Here is a 20,341-nt window from a genome sequence, read left to right as displayed (position 1 = left end):
GACCCATAAAATGGTGCGTCTGTGCTTATTCAATCACTTCAATCACACATGCATATTTGCTCTCGGTTAGAAAAGGTGACATTTTCAACAAGCAGGAGTGAAAATTGACCATGATGTAACCTGTGTAGAATTCAAAGCCACAGTTGAGTGGGGGAAACCTGTGTGACTTACTCATACTGGAAAATTTGTTTTTTTCTTCAGTTGAATTTCTGTGGAAGAAGAAACTTAAAGAAGACAGTTGTCTTTTTATTTTCCTACATTACAATTTGTTCACACATTTGTGAATTGTAATGCATTTGATAGCAAAACTTTCTACGTGATACAATTCTCTATCAAGATAAAGGTATGGTGCAAGATAAGGTTTTAACCTCTGTTCTCAGTTTTGACTTTCAGGGACAGCTAAAACCACAGTGTGACTTCTGTGAGGCTTTAATTGCTGTCTACTTCCTATGTCAGAAAAAGCTACATGTGATGCAACACCTCATTAACCTCAAATAAAAACGGAAGAAGCCAAATGTATGTATGTTTGAATTAATTTATTAATTCTGTAACAGTCTGTTGGAAGTTGTTTACCAATGCTCAAACAATAGAATTATGAAAACAATGACACTAAGAAAACCAAGCCACACCACCAGAGACAGTACATTACTAATAATTATCTGTGAAATCTCATGTGTATTGCAATGAGTAATGATAGTCTATAGCTGTTGTGTGTGTCTGTGGGTGAGAGAGTGTCTGTGTTTTATTTCCTTTCATCTTTCAATAAATTACAGCTTTACGGAAATCATAGTTGCGTCCTATAGGCTGTGATTAGCATTAATTAACATCACTATACTACATACCAACTGATAAGCTGCCTTGACATGGTTCCCGAGTACCAATTTAGCTGACATTCACTAGCGTGGGAAGGCTTTCACACTTCCCTCACCCACAATTTACGCAGAAGTGTAGAAGACCCAGCCCCTAGCCCTGCACAGGTTCACATGTTCCTAACCACAACACTGACGGGTAGTCCTGCTTACCCAAATTACCGTGAAGAGGCTCTGTGGCTGTACAGTGACTGTTTGTCATTGATGCTTCAAGCACACACCAGTCATCTTGCTAGTGGTTCCTCTGAAGTCGACTGCTCACATACCGCCACTGTGGTAATGTAAGACGACTCATTATAACCCAGACCTTTTGTCACATCGCAGTTTGAGTGTGCCTTTTGTTTGGTTCGGTAACACTTTGATTCATTCAACAAAACAACGATATGAAACCTCTCCGTATGCAGAGATTAAAAAACCTTGGTAGGTAGAACAAAGATGTGGTCGCATGACTTGCACACTTGGAGAATTAAAAGCTCTATAAAATCATTTGAGACGTGTGGGTGCTGAAGGTCACACTAATGCAAAATGTGCATTGACAAGCATTTCCTTCAGATGTCCCACACAGTTAGACACCTTGGTGAGTCAGCATCGATGCATGGTCGGGTGTCAAATGATGATTGTTAATCTGACAGTGGGGTGGAGGGGGGGGGGGGGGGTACAGCAGATGCTGATGAGTGTGTTGTGGGGCGACTGTCAGGTCTTGATATTACTGGCAGGTGAAGCCCTGTGCTTCGGTAGCTATGGCTGTGTCCTTCGCATATAGCACAAGATGACATTTAAGTGTTGGTATAATGATAATTTCTAAGGGGGGAACAGATGACTGTCCAGTGGTTTGAGCAATACTTGATGATGTTCGCACAGTATGCAGAGTAGCCCCTAAGGTCAACATTTATCTATCTATGACATGTTCACACGAGCACACAAGACATCATGTTATCAAGGATGGTAAGCTACTGTATACATTTCATCCAGTATATGGTATCGATGGTGAAAAAAGCAATTAATGGAGTGTGTTTAAATTCTACATATTTTAAATGTAGTTCACAGAAGAGGAAATCTAACTGCATTCACTTTAACATTTGTGTGCCTTAATTCCCCTGAATTCTGTCTTGATATGATCAGTTTGATTCTTAATTTTTCACTTTTCTACATATGCTATTTGGAAGCAATTAAAAAGAAAATATTTGTTGGCAAAAAAAAATTCTATTAAAGGTGCTCCTTTAATTTTTTTATTTATGATTATCAGAGGAAAATGAGACTGGTAAAATATACTGTACATACTATTATTATCCGATATAAGAGCTTACTAATCAAACATCTGAGATTATAGATATAATATAGCACATGTGTCAAACTCAAGGCCAGCGGGCCAAAATCTGGTCCGTTTCAATCTTTGATCCAGCCCGCATATCAATTATGGTGATAAAAAATACAATTATTGTTTTTTTTTTCTGCATGTCGTATCCGCATGTCGCACACACTCCCAACGGTTAGGACACTCCTTTAGCTTAATTTTAGGAATGTCTGCTGAAAGTTGCACAGCTCAGGATTTTAAGCCATGAATTGATGAACTTGCATCGAAGAAAAGATCCGTTTTTATGAGGGCTGTAGAAAGGCCTATCTATGTGGCTGAATAGCATGCTCATATTGATGATTGGTTGTGTCAAGTGTCTAAGGATAAATGCTAACATTATCTGGTTCCTAACATTTGCCTTAAGTTACAATATAGCTAACTAGCTAAGGTAAGATACCTGCTGAAAGCCACCCTTGTCATTTCCAATGGTGGTTTGGCATTTCATTACCAATGTAAAGTGTCATAAATAGTTTCATGATTTCTAAAAAAAAAAAAAAAAAAAAAACATGTGATATGTTTTGAATGTGCAGAAAGTTTTGCACAGTCAAGGATGCCTGAGAGCCTTACTGCTTTACATTCCATTATAGCTGTTTCTCCAGGAACCTGAATAATGTATTTTCCTTCACAGAAAAACTTAATTACCACTATAAATTGATGCAGAAAAGGCACAGATTGTTGGATAAAAATCCACCATAATGCAGGAGTTAAGTGTTTGAAAAAGGAGCCTCATCCACGTGAACACAAGTACGGCAAAGCTATGGCCAGGAGGCCCATGCGTGCATATTGATTGCCCCCATGTATCGGTGTGAATATTAGTGTTACACTCAAATGTGCCTCTCAGGTGCTCCTCTGGTATGACCTTAGGGGCAGAACTGAAGCATGGAAGTGTCCCGATCAGGGCATCCCTTCAGATGAAAGAAAGAAATGGGGGGCTCATGTACTGCTAAGGTGCCCCTATGGTAGTTTACGTTGTTGGTAAAGCAGAGAGCACTTTCAGTTTTTGTTTCAGTTTGCAATCAAAACATGTTCTTTCTTTCTAAATGTAAGTAAAGAAAGTAAATGTATCCTCAATCCCTCTCTCCATTAGATTGTATCATGTTTTTGTTTTTGTTGTCTTTGTGGCCTCATGGCAATTTAAAGTCCAACATTCACTCACCCATTAGATCTGGTATATGGCGCCGTCCACCAAATATATCTACATATTATGTAGATGTAGGTGTGTATAACAACGCAAATATTTTTATTAAAAATACATTTCAGGGGGCGCCCTTAGCTCAGTTGGTAGGGCGTCCCCCCCATGGGCCTCGGCCAGCAGCGGACCCGGGTTCAATTCCAGCCCGCGGTCGTCCTCTGCATGTCACTCCCCTCTCTGCCCCATTTCAACTCCGTCTCTACACTATCAATAAAGCATAAAAATGCCCAAAAAAATATCTTAAAAAAAATAAAAAAACATTTCAAAATTCTCAGAGACATGTGGGGGCAAAGTGTCCATTAATCAACTATAGATATACAGTTAATTAATGACTGTGCTTCAGACTTGACTGTATTGCAGGAAGCAAGTCTATGAAGGCTCTTGTCCTGTCAATTGAAATAGTATGACAATGATCCAGCAGTGTGATTAGCAGTTAACAGGGAATTGGGCTACTTTTTGACAAAATAACTATAAAAGAATACTTAAAATAATGTACAAAATAAAAGACCTAACATTAAACAGAATAACACAGTACAACACTGTAGAGATAACTTATCTGGAAAATTAATAATTGAATGGCCAAATAAAGGCAGATTAAAGCTTTAAAGGCAAACAAAGGACTGATAATGTACTTAACCATTGAGGTCTGCTAAACTGACCATCTCTCTACAGTTGGCCTATTTTTGAACAGGTTTTCACATTGAGGTCTGCCATATCGAAAGGGCGAAGTAGATATTTCTATTTCAAGGGTGCAGGTTTCAGTGAGGCCTATACAGCCCTACATATCTTCACCACCGGGCTATTGTCTGTGTGTTTCCTGTCACGGATCAGTGTCTTTGATGTGGTTTTGGTATCAGCTCACAATGGCCTATTAATGTAGTGACCAGCAAGTGATGCTGGAGGGGAGGAAATCATGTACAGCATATACAAGTATACAGCAAATGTCTCTTTAACCACTGTCCCCATTTCTCTCCCTGTTTCTCAATGACACACACACACACACACACACACACACCTAAACTCGCATGCATGCACACACCCACCCCACCCACACACACACACACACACACACACACACACACACACACACACACACACACACACACACACCCACACACACACACACACACACACACACACACACACACACACACAAACAAGGTTTTATAATTTAATCAAATTAAACCTCTCTCAGTTTTGTAGTGTATTATGTTACTAAACATTTTATATTAAGGTATACTGCTTCAGGAGGACACGACACAGAGTTGGTCTCATCCTGTAGGGACCAGGAGGGGAATGTGTATTGCTTAGTGGGGGAAGCCATAGGTGAGATTTCTGTAGGTTACTCAGCATGCACACAAAGGGAGGCTCCGGGGTGGCTGTCTTGTAGGGGCAATTTAGGACAGTTTGGTTAAGATTTAACAGCTAGTTTATTGGCCCCTGGCTAAAGGGATTGTCCTAAAGTTACTGAATCAGACTTCCTGGCCCCAAATGGCATCGCACCTTCAGGTGATGATTACACCAGAAGTCCTCTGAAACCGTAGGTTGGAGTTAGTTAGGGTCCACCAATCAGGAGTTAGGCGAGGTGGAGCTTACTGACCTAAGGACCAATCAGCTCACTTAGATTTTCAGATTAAAAGCCACCGCAATGCAGGAAGAGACAGGTCTTTTAGTATACAGGAACTTTTCATAGCTTTGGTTTTATGCATGTACCTCTATTAGTTTTTTGGCTACAAACACTTTAACCTTTTATTGGCTTCGTTTTGACTGCAGGATGAGTTTTGTTGCTTAAATAAAAGAATTGTTCCTGAGACCTCCTCATCTGCCTCAAACTGCGTCTTCTTTCATCAACCCACTACCAACGCCGTTTTTCTGAGTAAAGGCCGGAAAATATACTGCAGTTTCCGATAATGTGTTCAATATCAATATCAGTTGCCTATACCGAGCAACAATTGGAGAATATTTTAAAAAGAAAATTTTGGGCTTTTTCAAGCAAAATGAACATATAAGATTTTGGAAAGAACAGGTGTACGTTGTTTGAAGAAAGTCGCCATCTTTTATCGCATAAAGCAAACCATTCAGCACCAAAATCAATGAACCAATAAGGGAGACATAAGTTGAAGAGGAGGGACTGTCATGACAAAAGAGGAAATCACCAAAACCTGTACCCAGACAGACATGTCACTCGACAAGTCACTTCACAGTCATGCTGCAAGGTAGCTCATCATTCTCCAGGGAGACTTTCCACTAAACGCCAGGTAAGTGTCTCTTCACACAGCTTTCAGTTACTTAAGTTTCAAATCCTTGAAACCACAAGCAAATACACTTGGTCTTCTTGGCTGCATTTTCTGTGATCTGCTGACACAACCAAATCCTGCTGCCACTATTGATCTTCTGATGGAGCCCTAGAGTTTAGGCAGCTTTTTTTAGTGACTCCAGTTCTTAACATGTGAGCTGTCAGCAAGGCTGACTATAAGATCATGTCCTGTTAAAGGATGTGTAGATCTGACATATGCATGCATGGTTTCCCCCTGTGTAAGCATCGAGATAACACTGTGACTGCAAGGAGCTCAGAGACCTGCTAACTGTGTCACAACTCAAAATGAGTACATTGTAGATTAGAGCAGCATCAGGGGGAATACGATTGTTGCACAAGCCAGTTTATTACGAAAAATCGAATGTATGATGATGAGATAAAAGATAAGGACAATGTAGGTATGAACATGAAGCATTATATAACGGTACATATACATTATACAATTTACACACCAACTGCGTCATGAGGACAACAATGCGTGACCTCAGCGCATAATTGAAAACTATACGGCGTGCATGTCAGGCCTCACATCAGATTGAGTAGAAAGACAGCCACCAACATTTGAAAAAATACAATCTGACAAACAGTTGAAACTTCATTCAGTTCATGGACGGGCCCTGCACTAGCCACTGAAAGACAGGAACATTTCTGAACTGTCGCAGCAAATGCAAAGATAACATCCCTTAGGATGGACGGGTTTCATATTACACAACAACTCCACAATGCACCACTTTCAAAATGTCTGCAAATTTACATAAATTAACATAATTTATTTATCATGAAATGGTAGAAACACCATATGAATTCACCTGCTAAATTTCTGTCATCATAGTAAAATTGCTTTGTATTATTATTATTATTATTATTATTATTATTATTATTATTATTATTATTATTATTATTATTATTATTATTATTATTATTATTATTATTATTGTGACCTGTTAAAAAATGAATTGTATATTGCACAGCAACAATTTTAATGTCAAATTTGTGACACTACACTGGCCTATGTATGATTGAATACTTAAACCTGCAGTGTGTAGAATTTTGGGTTTTATTTCCTAGCAGATTTTGTAGAAAGTAATTATAATATCCATAAGTACATTTAATTTAGTGCATAATAGCTGAATTTTTTTTTTAATTATTATTTTTTCCCTTAGAAAGGGTCTCATATATGTCCATATTTCTGCATATCTTGGACCAAGGCCTAGTGCCGCCATCTTGAAAGTGTCATTGTTGGAATGTCATCAGGTGCATTGTTTAAAATTTAGAATTGTTCTTGTCCTTGAAGGCCACTGTAGCTTCTGTTATTATTCAAAAGGGTTGGGGTTACCCAGGGAGCGTTGCATTCTAGAACTTTGTAGAACTTTCTTGATGATGTCATATTACACACTGCACCTTTAATGGTAATATAGTATAATATAAAACCATTTGGATGAAATAGTGCAGAGCTTTTGACAGCCGTTAATGCGGGGGAAGAAATGAATATGCAGACGATGGGCCTTACTGAACTGACGGTATACAGCTTGATTTGATCATTTCCCTCTGTGGTCTCAACACTGCGCACTCAACATTACACATTTTGTAACTTTAATTACTAAAAAAACATCATTCAAAACTGAACCTTGAGTTTGATGTCTGGCACTCTGTTTAAATAATGAACAAGATCATCATTCAGAAATGTTTTTCGTCTTTCCTTTTTAGTGCAACATTTTTCAATAACTTTAAAATGATAAATACATCTGTGAATAACTACACATACAGTAGTTAGAGAGATTTGAGGAGTGTGCATATATGTATGTGCATTTTCGAGAAAGAAATTCCAGTAATGAGACAACTAAATGTCATTTGGTCTCACACAGACTTTCCATTTACAGTCACCACCAGAGGACCGAAGGGGGTTGCTGTAAAAAGCTCACAGTACTTGTGACCTCTGCTGCAGAAACCAACCGCACACTGTATAATCATAAAAGTGCATTATAGACTTCAGAATGTGCGAACTTCTCAGGCATCCGGTAGTTTCGACATACAGTCTGGGCGTTTTCATCCATGTGTTCTCAATTTTAGATGTAAAATTCTAAATATTTCTGTGACATATACTTCCATATTTACATATTCCACCCCCGTACACTCTTGCATTTGATGTTTATCGTATCCAAATACAGTCTTATTGTTGTTGATGTTCAAACTTCACTCATGTTTACTCCAGTGTACAGTCATTAGTCATGGTTTCACATAGCCTATACTGTTCGGGCTTTGTGGCTTTAGAGTATGCGAGCGCCGAATATCAGAGCTTTCACAAAACTGAGAACATTTCCACACATCAACCAGACATTCAGACACGATATCAGACATGGTTGTGATTAAGAAACGTGTCTCTGCACATTTGAGAGTCAGATAAAAATATATTGCGTCAAACCTATACTGGTTGTGAAGTTGTAAATAGTTTGGTGGGTTATTTATTTAAAAAAAGAAAATCCATACGGGGACACTCTTGGCACAGTAGTTAGAGCGTCCCCCTAGAGACTCTGCCCTCATCGTAGCAGACCCGGGTTCGGATTCTAGTCTATTTAAAAATTGTGTCTGATGAAGAAAAAAAATTCTAAATATATAACTTTTTCATAAACTGGTTGAAAATCGAGCTCACTATTGCACCAACATGTCACAATATAAGAAAAAAGTAATGAAATAATCTGGGGTACCTTCTGCCCCCTCAACTTTCATTACAGGTAATACTGTCTGGAAAGGATGGGAAAAAAATTGTGCAAACCACAGAGAAAAACACGTTATATGCTCATCACAGGCCGATCCCTGCTGTTAATGTGCAGATCGATTTTCCTACTTACAATTTTGCATTTCTAGAAATGTCACATACCTAGTATCAACCTCGCACATAGATGAATCTGATTTTCACAGTGTGGGCATAATCTGATGGGATTTATCTCTGATTTTGTTCTTGTTTTTTTTCCTTTCTTTCTTCCCTTTGACTTTCTCTTCTCAGACTTTTTTGATTTTATTTCTACAAACTTCAGTAAAATGATCCGGATCAACAACACACAATACATCCACTTCCTGCAGCATGCAGATGCCTTACGTCGCTCGGGGTCGCTCTGTGATGCCACCATCTTGGTAAAGAGTCACACCTTCAGGGCTCATCGGCTGGTACTGGCTTGTGCTAGCAGTAGACTGGCACAGCAGCTGGCCCAAGCAGCAGACATAGACAGTCCACATACGGTCACCTGCAGTCTGGAGTGTGTCTCACCCCGCACCTTCCAGCAGGTTCTGGACTTCATCTACACACATGCTCTGGAAGTTACGGTTGAGGACCTGCACCTTCTACTGAGGGCTGCTCAGCTGCTGGAGATGCAGCCGCTGGAGGAGCAGTGCCGCAAACAGCTGGACAATCTCACCCACAGAAGAGAACAACGCACAGATGTCAAAGAAGAAGACGAAAAGAGCGCAGAAGAGACGAATCCAAGGCAAAAAGGAAGTCCAGTTCTAGCGCAAAAACTCAGAAAGACACCTTCCCCTGTGGAGGAGGCGAGGGACAGCAATGTCGTGGACAACCTTTTGACCTCTGATCCCGCCAAAAATCACAACCGCCCGCTGTCCCCAAGAAAAAAGCCCAGGCTGTCCCCTGTGTCAGCACCATCCTACAACAGAGACAGTGTTATAACCAGGCCCGGTAGCAGCACTTCCTCGTTCTGTTCACCCTGGAGCTTCCCAACAGAGATGTGGAACTCTGTGAGCACCCTGAGGCGGATAGCAGAGAACTATTCAAACTTAATTGCAGCCCACCCCATTCATTACCCAAACCAGCCCTCTGTAGCACACCCCTTCTCCCTCTCCACTCCCCACATGTTCCCCATACTTGGATCCCATTTACGAAGCTCTGTGATGGGCTACTCAGGCTTTCATCAACGTTATACACAAAACCTTTACGCTGGGTCAACAGGGATGGGGAGCATAATCAAGCAAGGCCTGCTAAAACGAAAAAGACCCAGGCAAAGAGCGTTTACCGGGAGCTCCCCAACTTGTGAGTCGAGGTAAGTCAGCACTCGGACATGATTTTGGAAAGTTGTGTTTTTACAATTTCAGTCATTGTGTCCCTATTTTTCCTATCAAGAGTCATTTCAGATGTTCCCTTGTGACAGCTAGCGTACCTGACTCACTGCTGTTTGAGTAGATGCGTGTGATCGAGCCTCCTGCACTTTCCAACTAGAGCAGTTTCACCTGTTAACCCTTCTCTGCCAGTCCTAGTTAGTCAAATACTTTTTAATATATAATCATAATCACAAAAGGTACTTACACATTTAAATACTAGTTAAACTTTACCAATATATTATAAATATAGGTGTATCTTGTATTAGTTAGATTATAACAAATCCTTCTTGGTTGTAACTCTGAATGATAAGTGTGAAACCCACGCGTCCTTGTTTTTGGGTGATATGCCTAATTTTTTTCAATTCAATGCATAATGTGCAGTGTTCCACAAAATGTTACAAAGTGTTTTTATAAGGGAAGCCCCCTAAATTTCTCCCCTCCTTTGCAGATTTTCCACCCACTGAAATGCAGTTTCGGTGTTCAGACGGGCCTCATATGTACCACAACATGAGTGCGTCTTTGTGGGACAATTTTATTTTGTTGTAATTGCAATTCTTCAGTGTCACTTCTATCCGGTTCCTTATACATTAAAATTATATGAAATTCGAGTTTTTACCCCAAACCAGCTCTATAAATATCTTGTGGTTGGTGATGAAGAGGAAGGAAGGAGGGTGTTTAAGGATGTAATCTGTGATAACACATCATATTCATGTGAGACCTTTGCTTGCTTTGCATTGCTCCGGCAACGCATCTGTTTGGAGGAAAAATGTAGTACACAGCCTCTTTATTGTTTTTAAACGTATGATAGGTGTAATTCTTTGCAACTTCTCATGAGAAAATGTTTTTTCCAAAGTTACCATGAGGTTCCCAAAGCCACCACAGAGCGCCTTAAAGACTGCCAACACTGCAGTGCAAGCCTCCTTGATGATCCAGTGCTCCAGGAGTCAGCCTCCACACCACAAGGTAATGACAAACAGAAAACTTGCTGTTTTTTATGGATCACAACACAGAACAGCACAGTACACACAGTTTGATCATGGCTATAGCCATTGTTATTCTGTGTAAAGCCGATCATTTTAACATGACGGTAAAACAGTTCTTGCCCTGACCCCTAACCTCAACAGACTCCAGCTACATAGCTACGCAATGGAAAGTGATAAAGTGAGTTGTGGTTTTTGAGAGCATGGTGCAGCAGGAGCAGTAGTGTGGTTACTAGATATAGCTAGATGTACATGTACAGTATGTACTGCATCGCAGCAGTGGTTTCCCTTATGCCTAACAAAATCATATACGTATACTGAGTTATTATAGAAAATTACTGGTATAGGAATGTGTGTGTGGGTGCTTACGTGCGTGTGTGTGTGTGTGTGTGTGTGTGTGTGCATTTGTGCGAGTATAGTTCATCTTGTACATTTAAGTTGATAAACATGGTTTATCTGATCTTTAATATCTCTGCTCAATGGAACATTCTGGTCATTATTCAAGAGATTAGGCTATGGTAAAAGTGCTTTACAAGTAACTTGAATACAGTAAGCCGTGTTTTAGGTATAAAAATACTACTGTAGCACTTATTGACAATCTTCTCTTTGATATAAAATTACATCAAAGGTGAAACAGTTTGTAAACATGTTATTAATTAAGCATGTAAGCAAATGCATTCCGTGCTTGTAAACAATGTTTTGTGATCCTTTGCTTTTCTGCTGAAATGCTATTACTGTATTTAAACGACGGCAATGACATGTAATGCATCATCTTCATAAAACGCTAGGTCCTTTTAACAGAGAACTGTACAGAAATATTGGACAGGAAACATTGGTAACAGGTCTTAGTAGGTTGTGTTAAGAGTGGAGAGTGTTCCATTGTTGTGGTTTTTTCTTTCTCTCAATTTCCCCTATTTCAGCCCCCCATCCTTTTAGCACAGCATCCTGCCTACACTACGAGGCCCAGGTTTTTACTTGAGAAAGCGTTAAATATATAAAGGTACTGAAAGACTTCAGAGTTGCAACCTTAACCTCAGATATCACACCTTTTTCACTTTTCAAAGAATATGATCACAAGAAAATTTAGCAGCAGACAGGACACGTGTGCAGAGCAACAGGAAAGTAAACTTGTACAAACTGAATGCATTGTTTTGCAACAGGATGCTGACCAAAAATAGACTACTGCCTCTTAAAGGTGATTGAAATGATGTCTAACTAATTTATAATTCTAAAGCTGACGCAAAAACCTATTTTTGATGATTGGCATAATATGTCAAGAGCTTAGTGGTATCATTATCCTGAGTGCCACTCTCACTCTTGGCTGAAAATCAGTTAACTTTTTTGAAGGTAATTGTTAATAATTTTTGCAGATCTCATTGCTCCTTAATTTATTTGTAGATAAGGACTGAATCATGACAATAAACATAAAACACAATATTTACAAGCAATATAAGAGTGAAAGAAATAGCATAAAGGCAGACGAAATAGGTGAATTTCTTGTTTTTTAAACTCACATGTACTACTGTGTTGGCTGTGTGTGAAAATGTATCCACAGTACCTGGTACCCTGTGTTTTTGTGAACAGCCAGGCCACATGTCATTGCAGGCCTATGGCAATGTTCGCACATTTAGCTGTTTCCCCCATCCTGTAATCTGCACAGGTGAAAACTCTGCAGGGTGTCGGTACTGCGGAAAAGGAAAAGTGAAGCAGCATGAACCACAGTCCAATCGACAAGAACACAGAGGAGAAAAACCCTACCAGTGCCAATACTGTCCCAAGAAGTTTAGTCTAAAACATCAACTGGACACACACCACCGAGTTCACACTGGTAAGAATGCAGTTTAATATTCAGATGTGGACAAAAGTGATTTGTGAGTATGCATGCAGATTGTTCATAGTTTTTGCTGAGCAGAAATGACTATGAGTAACCTTTATAGGTTTGTTGTTTCTGAAAAGTCATTTTTGCTTTTTGACTAGCTAAGACTATATGCCTACTCACAATGAAGGCTAATAAGTGTGGGCCATTACATCAAAAGCTCACATAAATATAAAATAATCCCAAATGAACATTGTTAACATGTTATGTTTTTTTTGTCCAAAATTCAAACAGAGCAGATACATGCAAATGCATTTGCCTACTTTGACTTACAAATTCAATCATACAGTATTAAATAGCTGGAAAATATAACAATACTAAGATTGGTCTCATGTTGTTCAAGTTCATGGGAATTGTTTCCAAAGCCAGCCATATCAAAGGCAAATTCAGAGCCAATGATTATGACTGTGCCTGCACCTTTGCACACAGGCTTTGCAGCTTTGCTGAGCATCTTCCAAAGAAAACTCTTGTGTTTAGGTTGTTGACCAACTCCAGGCAGATGACAGTTTCCACTCATTTTAATACTATGAAACGCACCTTAGAGAAACATGAAACTTGCAAACTTGAAACTTCCGTGACATAGAAAATCCATAGATGAACAGTGAACATGTCTGCTTTAACCACTTTGAAAGACACATTATTTTTGTAGGTGCCCTTACAACTGTATTACCATGGCATGATGGCTTTGCCAACAGTTACATTGTGCAAAATATTCACTGTAATGGATTACCTGTTTCATGAAATAATCTCTGCAAATCTGACACTGGAAATAGAAATCAGTGGCCAAAACAGTATGCCATGTGTTTTGAAATTATACAAATATTAGCAACAATGCAAAGCATATTACGTAAATTATTTGTGGTGCTAAACATTGATTATTTTAAGAAACAATCCAGGTTTTAGATTTAATCTCACCCTAAAACAAAACATTTTATTAAAATGTTGATGTCTTGTCATAATGAAAGGATTCGGATGGAGACCTAGAAGATTTGCATTAAAAGTTGCAAGGATTGGTTGACCTTGTTATAGGCCTAAATAAAGTAGCTCAAAGTAGGAAAAAAAATAGAAAAAGTGCAGTCAAGTAGTGTAGCAGTATACTGTAAGTACAATTAACAAATGCTGACCCACTAGCAATAAATACACTTTTAATGCCTTAAAGTGTAAAGAGTACCTGAAAACCATAGTAAGAGTAGATACCTTACTGGAAAAAAGGGTCTGTTACAAGTTACAAGTCACCTATTACAAAACTACTTCAGTAAAGGTACACAAGCATCTGATTTTAAGTATATTTAAGTATCAAGATATTTCTGTAAGTATAATCAGGAAATGTACTTAAAGTATTAAAAGTTAAAGTTAAAGGTAAAAGCAGGGTATGTAGCTGTAAATAAACTCCTGATACATGTTATTTTCACTGTGGATTTAAGTATTTGTTCATCCTTAGTAAAAATTTAAACTGACACAGTACTGGAGTACATTTGGTTAGTTACATTACACCATTGGGTATGCTATGAGCCCCATTCTTAAGTGAGCAGACGCTTTCTCCCTGTTGTCTCTTCCTTCCTGTCCCTGTTATCTCTTCTGTCTCTGCGTCTAGGAGAGAAACCCTTCGAGTGTCGTCTCTGCGGTCAGCGCTCCCGTGACTACTCAGCCATGATCAAGCACCTGCGGACTCACGGCGGGGCCGCGCCCTACCAGTGCACGGTTTGCCTGGAGTTCTGCAACAGCCTGGTTGCCATGCAGAGACACGTCAAAGGCCACGCAACGCAGGACTTCCCCCCCGACTGGAGCATCAACAGCACCTACATGTACACCTCACACATCTGATCCATGCTTCACAACACAGTCACCTAAATCTACATAAAGTTCTCACAAGTTCCTTTAGTTTGTGCCTCATCTATTAGTAGGCCTATAATTAGGCTACATTTGAATAAAGAGCAAGGCATTGTTTCTTTTGTTGATGTTTGAATAGACAAAAGAGTACTTTAATGACCACTTTTTTAAAGTTATAATTATTATAATAAAATTCATGAGAGGGACAAACATGGGCTATATATATTTATTTAGGTTCTATTCAAACAGACACTGTTCTGTAAACCATTCACAACTATAGAACAGCAATACTGTCCAATGACATGTCATGTCACACACACACACACACACACACACACACACACACACACACACACAAAGGTCAAGGACGTGTGCATTAAAGCCACTTCAACAGCTCTCATAGAGTGAGGCAGGCATTTTCCTTCTTAGATTCATTATTGGACCGCTTGCATAGACTTTTTCAACTTAGATTTATAGCGCCCTCATGAGGGCAACCAATGATGAACCACTGTAACAATTTATTTCTTCTCTGTATTAGTGCTCACGAACACATCCCCTTCAAAAAGAGACCAGTGGCTAAGATATTACATTTGCAGAGGGACAAATAGAGTAATTTTTTATGTGCTGCAACATATAAGCAGTCTGAATTCACTGATCCAGATTCAAATGTGTCACTTTCATCATTGAAGATAGTGGCTTTGTTACGGCCCTGGTATATAACCGAAAGAAAAACAGAAAGAAAAAGGGTGGGAGTTAGTTTTCTCCAGTTTCCGGACCTTGAGCTTTGCCACAGCTTGTTAGCCCATTCCCATATATGGTAAGAATAAAACGTTTAAGGGAGACTATTTTTACATTACATAGCCTATGAGGAATGTTGTGGGTGACATACATGGTCATTGGTCATTGGACAGCTAACAGAGCTTTTGCAGGCAGCCAGGTCTGTTTAGCTAGGAACCAACAAAGTCCAGCTTTTCCTTATTTTGTATTCTTTCTGTAGTGTTTAATCTGTGTTTGCCACTCACTGATGCAAGGCGGCCAAACTCAACTGGCTGCAGTTCAAGGACATGGATAAACTGAGTTAAATGTGTCTCAAAAATAAATACCAAGTGTGATCTAGCAACTGCCATACCTCTCTAAAAGCACCACTCAAGTTGTATGACTGAGATGTCCATTGAAAGTTTGAAGTTATTTGTACAGCATTATCTTATTGTGTATGGTGTAGAAATGATTAACTCATTTTACATGTGTTTCTAATGTATAATAATGGCATGTTTTAGACTGCTAATGCGTCAAATAAACAAGCTTACTCACAATGCTTGGGTCAACTTAACAAAAACAGCACAGGGGGACCTTTTCACATTTTTCTTCCATAGAAGGAAAGCATAGATGTGACTATGAAGTGAAAACATGCTGTTCAAAATGTATAAATGCAGATGTAATTCTTTTAGCACAATATCTTGGAATAGCCATGAAGTGCACATTTACAGCTTTCTCATAAGACCACATTCTCAAATTTACAGCTTATAATTAATTATTAATATTATTGCAATGACAAGAAGCCATACATATACAATGTAATTGAATATTGTTCAAGATGACCAAGGTAGAACCAGGGTAGAACATGTAGTATACATTTATTTTATAGCACAGATTTTGATAAAGTTAAAGTCACTCAACTGTCATAACACAATAATATTTTCCTCATACTTGAACTTTCATACAATATATTCTTCAGAGTTTTATCTATAGAGCCCTGTTTAAAGTAATTTTGAAATTCAAAAGGGGATTCATATTAGAATGAGCTGGGATACATCATCAGTGAAATCATAATCTCTTGCACAGGCGGCAACCCGGCCAGGTCGGTCGTCAGTGTCCCAGCATCATCTGCAAAAACCCATTGCATAAAAGATAGATAGATAGATAGATAGATAGATAGATAGATAGATAGATAGATAGATAGATAGATAGATAGATAGATAGATAGATAGATAGATAGATAGATAGATAGATAGATAGATAGATAGGACACAAAAAACAAAAATAGCATTTTAAGAGAAACAGCATTTTAAATAAATGACATCTCTCAAACTGAACATTAGTATACAACACAAAATTATTGTAAGATATCAAGATTGCAACAGGCATTTCTAATGTTTGCGTGGATCTTTCAGGTTTTTAAATTATATTGAATGAAACAAAAAACCTAAAAGCCCTGGACGTGAGTGTCACGTCTTTGTCAGTGGGGAGGCAGCATCCTCTGATTGTTGCATAATAGTTACAGGACACATCGTTTGGTATGTAGAGTGTAAAACATGGCATACAGTTTTACCTGGGATTTTCCAGAGTTTTTCCAGTAAATTGAAGAGTAATTTCATAGAACTTCACATTTTATTCAACAACATTTTCCAGAAGCCCTGACATTGAGCAACTGGAATCACAACACTGGGGAACTTTATGACTTAGTTCCCCCTTTAGTGAACCTCTTCAGTAAGCCCACTGCACACATGCAACAACCAAACAAGCACCTCGCATACTGGCAAACCACAAACGCAGTACTTTTCCATTTTGGGATACTGTATATGTAGCCCCACACACATCACACACTGCATTCAATCAACCTTGATACAAATAAAACTGTCATTGTGTGTATATTGAAACCTTCTGGTGGATCAACATTAAATATTTATCAACTGAAACTTACAATTTGTTTGTAGCAGGATCTTTATTACACAAGGGTACAATCGTTTTGTAAGAAATGTTCCAAATGACAAAAAAATAATAATGAAAGTATCGAGAAAAATATACAGGATACAACAAAGAGGCAGAGACTGAATAAGTTAAAGTTAACTGGAAAACTTACCATACAGACAAAGCAAAGAGGGTTAAGGCACTGGATCCTCCCTATAATTAGCATGTGGCCATATCACTCAACATCACATGCAAATGTATCGTTGAACAAATGAATATTGACATGACTCCATCACCGCTCGATTTTCATAGGAAAACAAAAGTTTTGTTGGCCCTACCTTGCTCTTCATTTTTGCAGTGCTCTAAATAAACCTGACATGTGCAGCCAATATCTCTCTCTAGTTGTGAGTATAGAGATACACAGCTCCCACACAGCTGTTTTCAATTTAGTGTTTAATTATCTGGTGTGTCCTTTTCCCCAAGATTCCATTTAAAGGATAAACAGCTCACAATTTCTAGAGGTTTGCTCACACAATTGTTTTTTTTTAAATAACTGATTACTGTTTCAGAAGGAAATATGAGAAACACAAACTATGCATTTTTTTCACTTAAATTTTTATTTCAAAATTCACATTTTTATTTAATTTTATTATTTCAGGACAATGCACATAGACAGTCCACAGTCAAAAATAATACAGTAAACAAAAAACAAAACAGAAAGTCTGGCTTGGGATTTCTAGCAGTTCTTCTTTTTTCTTCGTGTCTTCATCTAAATCATTTGTTCCTGTTCATATTCCTCGTCGCCGGTTTTGGTTCTGAATATTGTCCATTTCCCCCACTTTTCTTCAAGCTGTGCTTGTTGTAGTCTTAGGCGGTGTGTCAGTTTCTCCATTACATAGATTTCTTCTACTATGCCTATCCATTCTTTCTTACAAGGAGGCTCCACTTCACCCCATTTCCTAGTTATAGCCTTCTTACTAGCTATCAGTAGTATTTTAATCAAATATTTATCTCTTACTCTTATACTCTCTTCGGTAAAATTGAAATTACAAAGGTATAGTACCATATAGCTCATTGGAATATCGTAACCTAATATCTTTTGTACAGTTTCATGTACAATTCCCCAAAACTTAAATACTTTATTACATTTCCAAAATATGTGTGAGTGGTCTGCAGCATCCTTTACTCCACACTCTCTCCAACATGGTACATTTGTGTTATTATACTTACTCTTGACCTTGGGCGTGATAAAAAACTGACCAGATTTTTCCAAGAGAACTCCCTCCATATCCGCGAATTAGTGGTTGTCTGATGTGTTTTCCACATGTCTTGCCAATCATCATCCGAAATTTTCGTATTAAACTCTGATTCCCATTTTTCCTTTATGTATTTAGTTGAATGTTTAGTTGTTGTCAATGTTTGATATAGAGCAGATATGATTCTTATATTCTTTCCTTTGTATGTATTCATTATAATTTGGATCACACCATTCACTTCCGTGGAGGGGTCTATCTCGATTTCTTTTTTATAATAATCTCTTAGTTATAGGTACCTGTAGAATTCCTGTTTATCCAAGCTATATTTATCTTTCACGTTTTGGAAACTCTCCAGTGCCCCATCCTTCTCTAAAGTACACCATGCCATGACTCCCTTGTCTACCCACTGCTTGAATCCTTTATCATATTCAGTTGGTTTAAAATTACTGTCAAATGCTACCCATCTAAGAACTTTTGTTTCTTTCTTTATCTTATAATTTTTAATAACTCTAAACCATAGTTCAAGAGTAAATGTTGTAATTGAATCTATATTGTTTTTAATCCTTTTGTATATTTCTTGATCTCCAATAAGGCTCTGGATGGGATATTTTACAAATTCTATTTCCATGTCTTTCCATTTAGCCGTGTAATCTGGCATACACCAGCATATAATATGCCTAAATTGGGCCGCGTAGAAGTACTCTTTCAGTTTTGGGAGACCCATACCTCCTTTATCTTTTGGTAACTGGAGAGTTTCGTACCTAACCCTTGGTTTTTTGCCTCCCCAAATAAACCGAGATATTATCCTGTCCCAGGTCACAAATTGGGTTTGGGGGACTTCTACTGGTAGGGACTGGAATAAATAAAGAAGTCTTGGTTGTACATTCATTTTGATAATCTCAATTCTTGAGTTAAGATCTAGTGGTAAAGTAGACCATCTTTCCGTGTCTTTTTGTATCTCCTGACTTATTTTATCATAATTGGCTTTATAAAGTTTAGATAATCCTTTTGTGATGGTAATTCCCAGATATTTAATTTTCTTTAGGTTCCAATTTAAGTAATAATAATAATGCATTTATTTTATATGGCGCCTTTCAGGGCACTCAAGGTCGCCTAACAAGCATAAAACAAGGCAAAAACACCAAGTTTTCGTAAGTGGAATGCTTCCTGAATCTCCTTTGGTGGGGTGTAGTTAAGTGTTAAAATTTGTGTTTTTGAAACATTTACTTTATATCCCGAAAGGTGTCCGTACATTTCCAGCAGTTTCATCAATACAGGTAGTGATTTATTCGGTTGTTCAAGGAAGGCTACGACGTCATCCGCGAAAAGTCCTATTTTATGTTCCTTGCCATTTAATATAACTCCCTTAAGCTCTTTATTTTGGCGTACTGCTTGTGCCAAAGGTTCGATAAAAAGCGCAAAAAGGGTGGGTGATAAACAACAGTCTTGCCGAGTTGATCTCTGTATACTAAATTTGTCAGTTAGGTTTCCATTTATTTTGATTCTAGCAGTGGGCTGGTGGTATAATGTCTTTATGCACTGTATTGACTTACTATTGAATCCAAATCGTTCTAATACTTTATATAAGAATTCCCAATTTACCAAATCGAATGCCTTTTCTGCATCAATACTTATTAATATAGTACTTTGTTTTTTCTTTTGTGCTTGATCTACAATATGCAAGGCCCTTCTAATGGTATCATGTGTTTGATGTCCTTTAAAGAATCCTGTTTGATCTTCCAAGTTCTGTTATAAAACAGAACTTGGAAGATCAGTTCTGTTATAAAAGTATTCAATCGTTTGGTGATAATTGTTGTATATATTTTGTAATCTACATTTAATAATGAGATTGGTCTATAGTTCTGACAGTGT

At 38.2% G+C, this 20,341-nt stretch overlaps 1 protein-coding gene across 1 annotated transcript; it reads left to right on the top strand.

Moving 5' to 3' along the window:
• Nucleotides 1-5,644: 5,644 nt before the first annotated feature.
• Nucleotides 5,645-14,623, top strand: zbtb32 (zinc finger and BTB domain containing 32). The gene is made up of 5 exons (XM_080039546.1): nt 5,645-5,673; nt 8,737-9,781; nt 10,693-10,802; nt 12,480-12,647; nt 14,290-14,623. The coding sequence occupies exons 2-5, from the start codon at nt 8,772-8,774 to the stop codon at nt 14,517-14,519; spliced, it is 1,518 nt and encodes a 505-aa protein (XP_079895672.1). The 5' UTR covers nt 5,645-5,673; nt 8,737-8,771; the 3' UTR covers nt 14,520-14,623.
• Nucleotides 14,624-20,341: the final 5,718 nt, after the last annotated feature.

Source organism: Ammodytes marinus (genome assembly GCF_949987685.1).
Source record: "Ammodytes marinus genome assembly, chromosome: 13".
Taxonomy (NCBI): domain Eukaryota; kingdom Metazoa; phylum Chordata; class Actinopteri; order Uranoscopiformes; family Ammodytidae; genus Ammodytes; species Ammodytes marinus.
This window is presented reverse-complemented; position numbering and strand designations above follow the sequence as displayed.